Source organism: Somniosus microcephalus, chromosome 1 (genome assembly GCF_052327205.1).
Source record: "Somniosus microcephalus isolate GS21.2 chromosome 1, FLI_Smic_1.0, whole genome shotgun sequence".
In the NCBI taxonomy this organism is placed as follows: Eukaryota; Metazoa; Chordata; class Chondrichthyes; order Squaliformes; family Somniosidae; genus Somniosus; species Somniosus microcephalus.
Genome location: NC_140987.1, coordinates 253,135,573 through 253,151,322, shown reverse-complemented (window position 1 = coordinate 253,151,322; position 15,750 = coordinate 253,135,573). Strand labels below are relative to the sequence as shown.

At 49.4% G+C, this 15,750-nt stretch overlaps 1 protein-coding gene across 3 annotated transcripts in view; it reads right to left on the bottom strand.

Annotated features, from left to right (window-relative positions):
- Positions 1-15,750, bottom strand: part of megf10 (multiple EGF-like-domains 10) — a 267,435-nt gene that overhangs the window by 56,738 nt on the left and 194,947 nt on the right. For all 3 annotated transcript variants that reach the window (XR_015078906.1, XM_085992076.1, XM_085992069.1), the window contains exons 14-15: positions 7,075-7,221; positions 3,819-3,953 (exon numbers count right to left, since the gene is read on the bottom strand). Coding sequence is in view for 2 of the 3 variants with exons in the window: in XM_085992076.1 (XP_085848202.1) it covers positions 3,819-3,953; positions 7,075-7,221 (282 nt within the window). In the remaining variant the exon portion in view is untranslated. The remainder of the gene's footprint in view (positions 1-3,818; positions 3,954-7,074; positions 7,222-15,750) is intronic.

Here is a 15,750-nt window from a genome sequence, read left to right as displayed (position 1 = left end):
CTCAGCTGGATACAGGAGGGCTCCTTCCGAGTGATCAAGGCAGCGGAACTGTTGCATGAGCATTCCGATGGTCTGCTCAATGAGAGACTGTGCAGATCCAGACCTCATGACACGTGTCATGGGCAATGTAGCAGCTTCCATTGCCGCACAGGCAGAAGCGGCGCAACGTCTTAGTGCTGTAATGCTCTCTGGTCTGCTCCGATGGTCAGCATGTCTCTCATTATATGAGTGCTGGCCAGGTGTGTTGCGGTTGCAGAGGGGAGTCATGAGTCAGGTGGAGAGTGGATAGCCCTTGTCTCCCAGCAGTCAGCTGCTGGTACACCAGTCTGCCACAAGATGAAGGCATCATGGCTGCTGCCAGGATAGCAGGCATTGACGGTCAGGATTCGCCATTTGTGGTCGCACACCATTAAGTGAGTGGTAGCCTTTGTGGTTACGGAATACCTCAGGATTGTTATGAGGTGCCCGCAAAACGACATGGGTGCAGTCAATGGTCATAGAGTTTTACAGCACAGAAAGAGGCCCATTGGCCCATCGTTGTCCGCGCCGGCCATCAAGCCCTATCTATTCTAATCCCATTTGCCAGCACTTGGTCCGTAGCCTTGTATGCTATGGCATTTCAAGTGCTCATCTAAATGCTTCTTGAATGTTGTGAGAGTTCCTGCCTCTACCACCCTTTCAGGCAGTAAGTTCCAGATTCCAACCACCCTCTGGGTGAAAAAGCTTTTCCTCAAATCCCCTCTAAACCTCCTGCCCCTTACCTTGAAACTATACCCCCTGGTTATTGACCCCTCTACTACGGGGAAAAGTTCCTTTCTAGCTATCCTATCTATGCCCCTCATAATTTTGTACACCTCAATCAGGTCCCCCCTCAGCCTTCTCTGCTCTAAGGAAAACAACCCCAGCCTGTCCAATCTCTCTTCATAGCTGAAGTGCTCCAGCCCAGGTAACATCCTGGTGAATCTCCTCTGCACCCTCTCTAATGCAATCACATCCTTCCTATAGTGTGGTGACCAGAACTGCACACAGTATTCCAGCTGTGGCCTAACTAGCGTTTTGTACAGCTCCATCATAACCTCTCTGCTCTTATATTCGATGCCTCGGTTGATGAAGGAAAGTATCCCATATACCTGTCCTGCTGCCTTCAGGGATCTATGTATATGCACACCAAGGTCTCTCTGATCCTCTGTCCTTCCTAGGGTCCTACCATTCATTGTGTATTCCCTTGCCTTGTTAGTCCTCCCAAAATGCATCACCTCACACTTTTCAGGGTTAAATTCCATTTGCCACTGTTCTGCCCATCTGACCAACCCATCTATATTGTCCTGTAGCCCGAGGCATCCCCCCTCACTATTTATCACTCCACCAATTTTCGTGTCATCTGCGAACTTACTGATCATACCTCCTATATTCATATCTAAATCATTAATGTACACTACAAACAGCAAAGGACCCAGCACCGATCCCTGCAGTACACCACTGGGCACAGGCTTCCAGTCACAAAAACAACCTTCGACCATCACCCTCTGCTTCCTGCCACTAAGCCAATTTTGGATCCAATGTGCCAAATTGCCCTGGATCCCATGGGCTCTTACCTTCTTGACCAGTCTCCCATGCAGGACTTTTTCAAAAGCCTTACTGAAGTCCATGTAGACTACATCAACTGCACTACCCTCATCCACACACCTAGTCACCCCCTCAAAAAATTCAATCAAATTGGTTAGACATGATCTCCCCCTGACAAAGCCATGCTGACTATCCTTGATTAATCCTTGTCTCTCCAAGTGGAGACTAATTCTATCCCTCAGAATTTCTTCCAATAATTTCCCTACCACTGTTAGGTTCACTGGCTTGTAATTCCCTGTTTTATCCCTGCTACCCTTCTTGAATAATGGTACTACATTGGCTGTCCTCCAGTCCTCTGGCACCTCCCCTGTGGCCAGAGAGGTTCTGAAAATTCGTGTCAGAGCCCCTGCAATCTCCTCCCTTGCCTCACACAGCAGCCTGGGATACATTTCGTCTGGGCCTCGGAATTTATCCACTTTTAAGCCCGCTAAAACCGCTAGTACCTCCTCTCTCTCAATACTAATTTGTTCAAGTATATCAGAATCCCCCTGCCTGATTTCTAAGCCTACATCGTCCTTCTGTGAACACAGATGCAAAATATTAATTTAAAACTTCACCTACATCTTCCGGCTCTACACACAGATTGCTACTTGAACAGGTGCCCTGCTCGATGGGGAAGCCTGCTATCCTGGCAAAGCCACATGAATGCTCGTGCTGCTTCTCTCTGGTCATGAGGAAGGAAATGTAGTCCCTTCTCCTTCTGTACAGAACATCTGTGGCCTGGTGGATGGAGCAATGGACGGCAAACTGGGAGATGTTGGAGATGTCGTCTGTCGCACACTGGAATGATCCGCTGGCGTAGAAATTGAGGGCGACGGTGACCTTGACTGCCACTGAGAGTGTTGTGGTGGTCCTGAGCTGAGGCTGGAGCTCTGGCTGCAGGAGGTGGCAGAGCTGTGTGACCACATCCTTGCTGAAGCGGCGCCTTCTAACACACTGGTCCTCTGTGATTTTAATGTAGGAGAACTGCTGCTGGAATACCCTGGGTGGGTAAGGCCTCCTGTTGAGAGCCCTGTTGGCCCCACTACCTCTGGCCACATTTTGCACTTTCTCTGTGCCTCAGTTGCCTCTGACATTGACGGTGGAGGGAGAGGTCCAGTGCCAGTACAGCCCCAATGAAAGGATCCAAATATTGCTCTTTCAAATCTCCCCTCAATGAAACTGAAGAATCTTTATGTGCCAGAACACTCGTTAAAATGCAAAATGCTCAAATCAGTCAAAAGGCCTCTTTGCCTGTGTGAAACTAACAACGCAGCATTGTTGGCCGACGGAAACTAAACCAGATGTGGACGCCCTTAAATGTCGCTCCTCCAGTGGACATCCGACTGAAAGCCACCTCTTCTACCTGTTGTCGTTAACGGCAGGCACACAAGCAGGGAGCGAGAGGGAATTTTTCATCCGGGGTGCTGCGCACGGCAATAACTTCACGATCTCCAGGTGTAGGAGATCGAGTCGCAACATCTTACTGCCGCTGCAAAACTCCCGCCGAATTTAGCGGGAGGCGTTGATATTGCCATGCCTGGTCGCAAACCCATTTGTGTCCTATTAGCGCCCCCCCGGAGGCACTAACAGGAGGCGCAAAGGGGCCCAATTTCTAGCCCTCTGTTTGCTGAGTAAATAGATTCTGTTTGCTGTGAATCCTGCCGGAAGTCTCGCCCTGCCTCCAATTCATTGGTTGACAGTGGTGTCAATACTCACTCCGTTTATTTAATCACCATAATTCTTGCCATTTCTCAACAATTACAACAACTTGCATTTATATAGCACCTTTAACGTAGTAAAACAACCCAAGGCGCTTCACCGAAGAGTAATCAAACAAACAAGGAGGTCAGAATTGGAGGAGTGCAGGATATTACAGAGATGGGGGGGGCGAGGCCATGGAGGGATTTGAAGACAAGATGAGAATTTTAAAATCGAGGCGTTGCCAGACCAGGAGTCAATGTAGGTCAGTGAGCACAGGGGTGATGGGTGAACGGGACTTGGTGCGAGTCAGGACACGGGCAGCAGAGTTTTGGATGAGCTGAAGTTTATGGAGTGTGGGAGACCGGCCAGGAGAGCAAACATTATCACTGTTACAAAAGCGTAAGAAATAAAACTTTTGTTTGTGTTCTCATTTGGCACGAATCAACTGTGAAGCTCAACATAAATGGAGACCCCAAAAGTTTCCGTGCAGATGAAAAAGATAAAGCTACCTTCATTGCAGAGAGCCCCTGTGAAACCAGGTAGGCAGTCACACTGGCCAGTGACGTGATGACAAGGCCCATTACTGTGTACACAGTGAGGACAGGCCTGACTGCAACGGTGCCCATAGAATCCAGGCGAACAGACTGCAATGGAAAAGTCACTGGTCACATTCAATCAAGTCAATGGTATTCAAAATTGCAACATTTTGAAGTTAAAACAATAAGAAAGCAACACTAAAGTTAGCCATCTATACAACAACAACTTACATTTATGTAGCTCCTTTTAAGGTAGTAAAACATCCCAAGGCGCTTCACAGGAGCGATATCAGACAAAAATTTGACAATGAGCCGCAGAAGTACTTAAGAAATAGGAGCAGGAGTAGGCCATATTTCCCATTGAGCTTGCTCCGCCATTCAATAAGTTCATGGCTGATCTTCTACCTCAACTCCACATTCCCGCCCTATCCCCATATCCCTAGATTCCCTTAGTGCCCAAAAATCTATCGATCTCGGTCTTGAATATACTCAACAACTGAGCATCCACAGCCCTCTGAGGTAGAGAATTCCAAAGATTCACCACCCTCCGAGTGAAGAAATTTCTCCTCATCTCAGTCCTAAATGGCCGACCCCTTATCCTGAGACTATGACACCTAGTTCTACACCCTCCAGTCAGGCGAAACAGCCTCTCAGCACCTACCCTGCTCAGAATTTTATAAGGAGATATTAGGACAGGTGACCAAAAGCTTGGTCAATGAGGTAGGTTTTAAGGAGTGTCTTAAAGGAAGAGAGAGGCGGAGAGGTTTAGGGAGGGAAGTAAAGAGCTTAGGGCCCAGGCAGCTGAAGGAAAGGCCACCAATGGTGGAGCAATTAAAATCAGGGAATTCCTTCGCACCACCATTGTAAACATTGCTTATGCTTGTGATATTTTATTCTACAGTTGTGCGATATTAGTGGAGGAGTTCTTTAATATTAACTTGGTATTCCCCAGGGTTCCGTTTCCTCCCTCTCACTCAATTTCTGCTTCATATCAGTGTTATCTCCACCCATCATTCAACCCGATCAGCTCTCTTGTTGATGATTCCACTCAGCATTAGTCAACTTCCTTCAGGTCACATGCCTTCAGTGTGCAAAGCCTCCCTTCCTCTTACACTGCATCTTGGTTTCCTCCATGCCCTTCAATAGGCCAACAAAGATCTTTTTGTTTCTTTTAATTCTTCAAAGACACAGTGGCTCTGAGTTTCCTCTGGTCCTGCTAGGCTGCCATAAGCACAGACTTAGAATCATAGACGCGTACAGCACAGGAGGAGGCCATTTGGTCCATCTTCCCTGTGCCGGCTCTTTTAAAGAGCTGTTCAATTAGTCTTACTCCCCCCTGCTCTTTCCCCATAGCTCTGCAAATTTTCCCCATACAAGCATATATCCAGTTCCCTTTTGAAAGTTATTTTTGAATCTGCTCCCACCACCCTTTCAAGCAGCTCATTCCAGATCATAACAACTCGCTGCGTAAAATACATTTTCCTCATCTCCCCTCTGGTTCCTTTGCAAATTACCTTAAATCTGTGTCCTCTGGTTAGCGGCCGTGCCTTCAGCTGCCTGGGCCCTAAGTTCTGGAATCCCCTCCCTAAACCTCTCTGCCTCACTACCTCTCCTTCTTTAAGACTCTTCTTAAAACATACCTCTTTGACCAAGCTTTTGATCACCTATCCTAATATCTCCTTATGTGGCTCAGTGTCAAACTTTGTTTGATAATCGCTCCTATGAAGTGCCTTGGGATGTTTCACTACATTAAGGGCCCTATATAAATGTAAGTTATTGTTGTACTGACCCTCCTGCCAGTGGAAACAGTTTCAAAACCCTTCATGATTTTGAACGCCTCTATCAAATCTCCCCTTAACCTTCTTCCACTAGCTTTCTATTTGCGACCCTGATGAAAGCCCTGGGTAAGACGTATTTAAATATTTCAGGCCGGCTTTGGGGCTAATTACTGGGCCACTGGGACACTTGCCTCGGGTCAGGGGAAGATGATTGCAGCAGCCACTTCCCCGGGGTACATGGGCCCCAGGTACCAATTTGCTGATTTTCCGGTAACAACTGAGTGATTGCTTTTGCGAAATCAGCCTTTCAAAAGCAACACTGCAATCCAGGACATGGACACAAGTGATGGGAAGTATGTTGCAGGACAGCAGGGCCATGGGGAAAAGCAGGGGGGAGTGGGACTAATGGGATCGCTCTAGTCAAAGAACCGGCACAGGCACAATGGGCCCCATGGCCTCCTTCTGTGCGGTAAGATTCTATGGCCTGGATATTAACAGGGGCGTGTTACGTAGGCAGGGTCGAAGCTTTGGATGGGAAACCCTTGCCCCCGCATGCGGTGGTGTTTTAAATCCACCTTTTGTCCTCGAGAGGTTCCCCACCCAGAAGTCAGCTTATTTGACAGGCTTGGCTTCCAGTCGGGCAATCCATGACCACGGGGGGAGGGAGTGTAGGTGTTTCAAATTCCCTGACCCGGGTAGGGGTCTAATCCCGCGGGAGGGGGTTCCGATCCCAGGGGGGTGTCTGATCCCCTACCTGGGTTGGAGTCCAATCCCAGGGGTTGGGGGGTCCAATCCTGGGGGTCGGGGGGTCCAATCCTGGGGGTCTTTCTATGTGGGGGGGGGGATCTGATGGTGGGAGGAAGCTTAGGGGGGCAGGGGGGAAGCACTCCTGCTCCTCCTGGTACACAAGCAATGCTATAAAGTCACTTACCTTCACCCCGAAGCTGTCCTCGCCTCCCCTCAGCTGCCGGGTTTCCCCAACGCCTGGGAAACTTAGCCGGCCAGGGTTAAACCTGTAAAGCAGGTTAAATGCAAGGCTGCCAGCCTCATTAACATATTTAAATTACCAACCCACGTCCTGGAAGCGGGTTGGTTACCCACCCCTTGTCCTGCCTCCATAAAACCCGGAAGTGGGTGGGTTGAAGCCGTGTTGGGATCGGGTTTGAGATTTTAAAAATTTCAACATCTGACCAGAGTTCCCGCCAGCTAAGGTGCAGCGCACAGCGGGCGGACAGGTCCCGCGCAGTCCGCTCACCGGCTTTTACATTGTAGATACTGCGCAGGCGTAAAAATTTGAAAGGGCCGCGCACTGGGGAAGACAGGCCGCACAGGAGCCTGAGCTGACCCCAATGCACCCATTTTTGGGTCTTAAAATTCAGCCCGTAAGTACAGAGAACTTCTTGCTGAAGTAGCGAAATGAAATCTGTCCCAGAGATCGATGCATTGCTTACTGCGTTGGCAGGTTGTTCCTCTGTATCCTGGCGCACACTCGCAGGCTCCATCGTCAGGTGAGCAGGAGGCTCCATTCTTGCAGTTACACGACAGCGTACAGTTTGGGCCCCATCGCCCTTCTGCACACACGCTATCACAATGTATGCCTACAGATACAGAGCAAAAGAAATCTCCATCAGGAAGAGTATTCAACACTTACAGGGCATTCGTTTAATCAATACGTAGGCACCAATGTGATTCAGTTTATTGTACTGGCAATAGTTCTTCCTTCACCAAAACAACAATAACTTGTATTTATATAGCGCCTTTAGCAATAGTAACATGTTCCCAGGCGCGTCACAGGAGCGATTATCAGACAAAATTTGACACCAAGCCACGTAAAGAGATATTAGGACAGGTGACCAAAAGCTTGTTCAAAGAGGTAGGTTTTAAGGAGCGTCTTAAAGGAGGAGAGAGAGGTGGAGAGGTTTAGGAAGGGAATTCCAGAGCTTGGGGCCCAGGCAGCTGAAGGCACAGCCACCAATGGTGGAACGATGGAAATCAGGGATGCATAAGAGGCCAGAAATGTAGGAGCCCAGAGATTTTGGAGGGTTAGAGGAGGTTAGAGATAGGGAGAGAAACTTAATTGTACTTTTGTCAGATAAATTTGATCTTGTGTGCTGCTACAGGTTCAAGAATCAAGGGCAAAAAATTCAAGTGCACCGAAAAGCTGCTGGTGCCACTGCGGGCCGCAGTTAACGGCCGCCCAAATTAATCACACAGACAGCACCAGTATTTTGGAGCTGCCTGCTGTTGAACATTAGCGCAGCGCTGAATTTCCCATGTAAGGATGGTTTTCCAGTGCTACTCTCAGCAGGAGGTCCAATGTAGTGTAGCTGTAGTGTCCCTGGAGCTGGAACAGCGTTCTCTTAAAGCTAGCCTGTCATTTTAGAAAGCAGTGTCAGTCCCTTAAAGGGAAACTGTCTTCTAAAATGAAAAAAATAAAAATAATTTTAATAGGCAGTTTTTAATCCTTCGAGCTCAACTGCCTTCTGAAAAAAAATAAACATTAAAAGTGATTCCCAAATGGGAGTTTTCAGCTCTTAAAGCTGAATTGCCTTCCGCACCTAGAAAAAAGGTAAAAGTGCTTCAGCACCAACACAAATGGTTCAACAAGCCAGGGAAGTGGCACCCAGGGTCTCAGGCGCAGCACTCCAGCACAGGGGCCAAGAGGCCCTCCAGAAAGAAGGATGTGGGACCAGATCACCGAGGCTGTCACTGCCACCAGTGTCACCCCCACCGCCTGGCTCCAGTGCCCAAAGAAGCTTCATGACCTCAGACCAGTGCTCAAGGTCAGTGAATGCATCTTCAAAAGCCGTCTCCTACCAACTGCACCACTAGCCTCACACACTCATTGCATGACTCCCCCCCAAATCACTCACCTACCAGCAACCTGCACCAATCACGAGGCACACCTCCCATTCCTAGCATCACCTCACCCTCTTGGAGGAGATGGTGCTGGCCATTCTTGGCAGGGGCATGGCTGAGCCCTTGGCCAGCGGCGGGGCTGAAAGGATACAGATGCTGGTATCCTCCTTCTCGCATGTACCTCTTGCTTTTCCGCCCTCCCCTCACCACAACCCCATCCTTGTGCCTTCCTCATTTCAGAGACCAAGAAATGCAGCCGGCCCAGCCAGTGGTTGACCAAGAAGAGGGAGAGGAGTGTGAAGAAGACGACGAAACACCGTTACTCGATTTGACACTCCCAGTCACCAGCTCCTCAAGGTTGACCTGCAAGGCCATTTGCAGTGTCCCCCACTGAAAGTCAGCAGCCTTCCACCAGCCATGTTGCAGCCTTCCACCAGCCATGTTGCAGCCACTGGGGTAGCACTGCGTGACATCAGTAGGATAGGCAAAGGCACACACAAAACAGCCACTAAGGGAATGTATCAGGGTGATTAGTTGATTTTTTGATCCAATATTGGATGGATAGATGTATAAAGTTGCATTCGAAAGTTGGCTTTGTGGTGGCTTTTATTTCAGCATAGTGGCCAAGAAGACACTCTGATGGTCAGTAACAGAGGGAAGGTAAGGTGTGGGTCAAATTTATTTGTTCATGGGATGTGGGCATCACTGGCAAGGTCAGCATTTATTGCCTATGCCTAATTGCCCTTGAGAAGGTGGTGGTGAGCTGCCTTCTTGAACTGCTGCAGTCCATGTGGTGAAGGTACTCCCACAGTGCTGTTAGGTAGGGAGGTTCAGGATTTTGATCCAGCGACAATGAAGGAACGGCAACATACTTCCAAGTCAGGATGGTGTGTGACTTGGAGGGAAACTGGGAGGTGGTGGTGCTCCCATGCGCCTGCTGCCCTTGTCCTTCTAGGTGGTAGAGGTCGCGAGTTTGGGAGGTGCTACCGAAGAAGCCTTGGCAAGTTGCTGCAGTGCATCTTGTAGATGGTGCACACTGCAGACACGGTACGCCAGTGGTGGAGGGAGTGAATGTTTAAGGTGGTGGATGGGGTGTCAATCAAGCAGGCTGTTTTGTCTTGGGTGGTGTCGAGCTTCTTGAGTGTTGTTGGAGCTGCACTCATCCAGGCAAGTGGAGAGTATTCCATCACACTCCTGACTTGTGCCTTGTAGATGGTGGAAAGGCACTGGGGAGTCAGGAGGTGAGACACTCGCTGCAGAATACCCAGCCTCTGACCTGCTCTTGTTGCCACAATATTTATGTGGTTGGTCCAGTTAAGTTTCTGGTCAATGGTGACCCCCCAGGATGTTGATGGTGGGGGATTTAGCGATGGTAATGCCTTGGAATAACAAGGGGCGGTGGTTAGGCATTCGCTTGTTGGAGATAGTCATTGCCTGGCACTTGTGTGGCGCGAATGTTACCTGCCACTTATCAGCCCAAGTCTGAATGTCATCCAGGTCTTGCTGCATGCGGGCATGGGCTGCTTCATTATCTGAGGAGTTGTGAATGGCACTGAACACTGTGCAGTCATCAGCGAACATCCCCACTTCTGACTTTATGATGGAGGGAATGCCATTGATGAAGCAGCTGAAGATGGTTGGGCCTAGGACACTGCCCTGAGGAACTCCTGCAGCGGTGTCCTGGGGCTGTGATGATTGACCTCCAACCACAACAACCGTCTTCCTTTGTGTTAGGTATGACTCCAGCCAGTGGAGAGTCTTCCCTCCCGATTCCCATTGACTTCAGTTTTACTAGGGCTCCTTGGTGCCATACTCGATTGAATGAAGCCTTGATGTCTAGGACAGCCACTCTCGCCTCACCTCTGGAATTCAGGGGGGAAAAATTCAGTATCGCTCCATTTGGGGTGCCGTTGTCGGCCGTGCGCAAAGTTCAGCGCCTGGTGCTAATTATCGCCTCCGACAGCAAACTTGGCTTTTATCGCCCCTGGAGGTGATTGAAGCGCTAAATCAGGCGCTTCACACCTGCCTTAAGGCGCAAAGGCCGAGGAGTGAGGCGCTACCTCAGAGTGCTGGCGAAGCAAGGAAGGGCAAATCGAAATAAACCTGCAAAATGCTGCTCAGTACTCAAAACTCCTTCACACAGCGTTGAATCTCTCCAGAAGTCAGTCTCTCTCTCTCTGACTGCGTGGTGCGAAAATGTCACCGACAAAAAAAGGCAGGAAGCGGTCGCCTTTAAATAGCGCTCCCCTAGTCCCTTTCTGACAGCATAACGCTCCCCTCAACCTGTCGTTGCTAGCAGCAGGCGGTAAGGCAGGGGGCGCCACTCAATACCCGGTCTGGGGCGCTAACGGGGCGTTGCACACTCGAATGACGTCACAATCTGCTGGAACAGGAGATCGTGGCGGAAGTGTTTACCGCCGCCGCAAAATGTCTAGTTAATTTCGCGAGTGGCACAAACATCGTCGCGCCCGGCCTCTAGTTGCTTTGCACCCCAATTGGCGCCCTCTTAAGGCGCTAACGGGAGGCGCAAACAACTGAATTTTTCCCCCCAGCTCTTTTGTCCATGTTTGGACCAAGTCTGTAATGAGGTCTGGAGCCGAGTGGGCCTGACGGAACCCAAACTGGGCATCAGTGAGCAGGTCATTGGTGAGTAAGTGCTGCTTGGTAACACTGTCAATGACACCTTCCATCAATTTGCTGATGATTGAGAGTAGATTGATGGGGCAGTAATTGGCTGGATTGGATTTGTCCTGCTTTTTGTGGACAGGACATACCTGGGCAGTTTTCCACATTGTCGGATAGATGCCAGTGTTATAGCTGTACTGGAACAGCCTGGCTAGAGGTGCGGTTAGTTCTGGAGCACAAGTCTTCAGCACGATAGCTGGGTTGTTGTCGGGGCCCATAGCCTTTGCTGTCTCCAGTGTGCTCAGCCATTTCTTGATATCACGTGGAGTGAATCGAATTGGCTGAAGACTGGCTTCTGTGATGGTGGGGACTTCAGGAGGAGGCTGATACGGATCATCCACTCGGCCCTTCTGGCTGCAGATGGTTGCAAATGCTTCAGCCTTGTCTTTTGCACTCACGTGCTGGTCTCCACCATCACTGGGGATGGGGATATTCATGGAGCCTCCTCCTCCCGTTAGTTGTTTAATGGTCCACCACCATTCATGACTGGATGTGGCAGGACTGCAGAGCTATAATCTGATCCATTGTTTGTGGGATTGTTTAGCTCTGTCTATTGCATGCTGCTTCCGCTTTTTAGCATGCATGTAGTCCTGTATTGCAACTTCCCCCAGGTTGGCACTGCATTTTTAGGTATGCCTGGTGCTGTTCCTGGCATGCTCTTCTACATTCCTTATTGAACCAGGGTTGGTCCCCTGACTTGATGGTAATGGTAGAGTGAGGGATATGCTGGGCCATGAGGTTACAGGTTGTGGTGGAATACAATTCTGCTTCAGCTGATGCCCCACAGCGCCCCATGGATGCTCAGTTTTGAGCTGCTAGAGCTGTTCTGAATCTATCCCATTTAGCACGGTGGTAGTGCCACACAACACAATGGAGGGTGTCCTCAGTGTGAAGACGGGACTTCGTCTCCACAATGACTGTGCGGTGGTTACTGCCACCAATGCTGTCATGGACAGATGCATCTGCGATAGGTAGATTGGTGAGGAAGAGGTCAAGTAGGTTTTCCCTCGTGTTGGTTCTCTCACCACCTGTTGCAGGCCCAGACTGGCAGCTATGTTTTTCAGGACTCGGCCAGCTCGGTCAGTAGTGGTGCTACCGAGCCACTCTTGATGATGGACATTGAAGTCCCCCACCCAGAGTATATTCTGTGCCCTTGCTACTCTCAGTGCTTCTTCCAAGTGGTGTTCAACATGGAGGAGTACTGATTCATCAGCTGAGGGAGGGCTGTAGGTGGTAATCAGCAGGAGGTTTCCTTGCCCATGCTTGACCTGAAGCCATTAGACTTCATGGGGCCTAGAGTCAATGTTGAGGACTCCCAAGACCACTTCTTCCCGACTGTATACCACTGTGCCGCCAACCCTGGTGGGTCTGTCCTGCTGGTGGGACAGGACATACCCAGGGATGGTGATGGAGGAGTTTGGGACATTGGCTGAAAGGTATGATTCTGTGAGTATGACTATGTCAGGCTGTTGCTTGACTAGTCTGTGGGATAGCTCTCATAATTTTGGCGCAAATCCCCAGATGTTGGTGAGGAGGACTTTGCAGGATCAACTGGGCTGGGTGTGCCGTTGTCGTGTCCCGTAGCTGGTGCCGAGTGGTCCATCCAGTTTTATTCTTATTGTTTTTCATAGTGGTTTTTCAAACTGAGTGGCTTGCTAGGCCATTTCAGAGGGCAGTTAAGAGTCAACCACATTGCTGTGGGTCATAGAAAGGGGAATTTGGGTTGTGGTCACTGGCACCGCAGGCGGATGATTCCTTCCTGGATATCCCGGCCAGAAAGGGCCTGTCTGGGTCGCTTCATTCCTCTTCTGCGTCTTCCTCTTCTGCATCTTCCTCTTCTCTCTGTGAGCGGATGCTGGAAATCTGAAATAAAAGCATAAAATGCTGGAAATACACTGCAGGTCAGGCAGCATCTCGACCTACAACGTGAACTCTGTTTCTCACTCCACGGGTGATGCCTGACCTGCTGAGTATTTTCAGCATTTTTTCAGAGGCCTTCCTTTACCATCCAAGGCCTTACAAGCATCCAGCAGCACTCCCTGAACAGTTTAAGAACTTTTAACATCTATTGCACCAAGTCACTACTTCAATAAAATATTAAAAATCCAGTCCAAAAGCTTAAATACAAACTTACCTGAAAGATGTGTGTGTCCCTTTAAGTAGTGCTGACAGCGTCTCTGTCGGTGTGCTGCACACTCGATTTTCAGATCGAGCTTAGGACCTAGCGCTAAGGTCCAAGTTTGCAGAGCGTGGCGCCAAGTCGGCATTGCATGACAATTGACATCACGCTCTGCTGATCTGCATTTCTAGGGCCAGCGCTGCTAACGGCAGTACTGTGGCCCTCACCAAAATGGCGGCCGCCGAGTCCCGCGCCAGAGGCGGGCAGGAGTGAGGCAGCAACCATTTTTCTTCAAGAAAGCACCAAGTCCATGAACTTCTAGGCCCAAGTTTCAAATCAATGAAATCTGCAGCCATGTCCAGTCCCAAAAGTGAAAGGAAGGGTTGGCTCCATATGGGCTCAATGTTTTCTTACTCTTTCATCCTTTTCAGAATGTTTTAATGGAATGATTTTATTGCAGCTGATTACTAAATCATTTCTGGGAACAGAATTTATCAGAAGGTCACGGGTTTCAGTCGCACTCCAGAGACTTAAGCACATAATCCAGGCCAACACTCCCAGTGCAGTACTGAGGGAGTGCTGCACTGTTTGGAGGTGCCGTCTTTCGGATGAGATGATCGTGCATTTAAGGGGAAGCTGGATAAGCACATGAGGGGGAAAGAAATAGAAGGATATGCTAATAGGGTGAGATGAAGTAAGGTTGGAGGAGGCTCGTGTGGACCATAAACACAGGCATAGACCAGTTGGGCCGAATGGCCTGTTTCTGTGCTGTAAATTCTATGTAATTCTATGTAAACCTGCTTTCTCAGGTGGACTTTAAAGATCCCATGGCACTATTTTGAAGAAGAGCAGGGGAGTTATCCCTGGTGTCCTGGCCAATAGTTATCCCTCAACCAACAACGAGAAACAAATTATCTGGTCATTATCACGTTTCCTGCATTACAACAGTGACTACACTTCAAAAATACTTCATTGGCTGTAAAGCTCTTTGGGACATCCTGAGGTTATGGACAGCGCTATGAATTGGTCGGGGGTCAGGGGCTGGTGGCGGGGGCGGAGGTTTCCCAGGGCCTCCCTCCTCAACCTCAACCATGGTCCCTTTGGCTCCCTACATAAGGAGGCTGTATCAGTAAAAATGTTTTAGAAAATAAACTTACATTGCTTCAGGGATCTAAGGCCGCTTCCCTTACCTGGATCGCAGCAGGTGGGCTCCACCACACCTCACTGCAAGTACCAGGCTCCCCAGACAGGCTTCGCTTTGACCGAGCCACTAAGTCGGGTACCCCTCGCGGGTTCTCCATCCCGACGTTATTTGCCTTCTAATCGCTCCACCATTGGTGGCCGTGTTCTCAGCTGCCCGGGCCCTAAGCTCTGGAATTCCCTCCCTAAACCTCTCCGCCTCTCCACAAATGTTCCATTTAAGCTGCGCTGGGCTGCATGGCGCAGCGCTCTGGAGCTCCCACGCAACTGGTTCAACAGCTTTTATATGGGAAATAACACGCATGCGCGGTATTTTGAATGGGCTGCACAGCCTCTTAGAGGGGCTGCACACTCCATTGCTCTCCGCATCTATCTCCTCCTTTAAGACGCTCCTTAAAACCTACCTGTCCCAATGTCTCCTTATGTGGCTTGGTGCCAAATTTTGTTTGATAATCGCTCCTGTGAAGCACTTTGGGACGTTTTATATTACATTAAAAGAGCTATATAAATGCAAGTTGCTGTAGTAAGGGGGTTTTGCAATAGATTGGGAGAAGGGGAAGTGCAACGAGACCTGGGTGTCCTTGTGCACCAGTCGCTGAAGGTAAGCATGCAGGTGCAGCAGGTGGTTAAGAAGGCAAATAGTATGTTGGCCTTCGTAGCGAGAGGGTTTGAGTACAGGAACAAGGATGTCTTGCTGCAGTTGTACAGGGCCTTGGTGAGACCACATCTGGAGTATTGTGTGCAGTTTTGGTCGCCTTATCTGAGGAAGGATGTTCTTGCCATGGAAGGAGTTCAGCGAAGATTCACCAGGCTGATACCTGGGATGCAAGGAATGACATATGTGGAGAGATTGGGATAATTGGGCTTGTACTCGTAGGAGTTTAGAAGAATGAGAGGGGATCTTATTGAAACTTATAAAATTCTGACAGGACTGGACAGACTAGATGCAGGAAGAATGTTCCCGATGGTCGGGGAGTCCAGAACCAGGGGTCACAGTCTAAAGGATAAGGGGTAGGCCATTTAGGACAGAGATGAGGAGGAATTTCTACACCCAGAGAGTGGTGAACCTGTGGAATTCTCTACCTCAGAAGGCAGTAGAGCCCAATTCATTAAATATATTTAAGAAGGAGTTGGATATATTTCTTAAGGCTAAAGGGATCAAGGGGTATGGGGAGAAAGCAGGGACCGGGTGCTAAAATTGGATGATCTGCTATGATCGCATTGAATGGTGGAGCAGGCTCGAGGGGCCGAATGGCCTACTCCT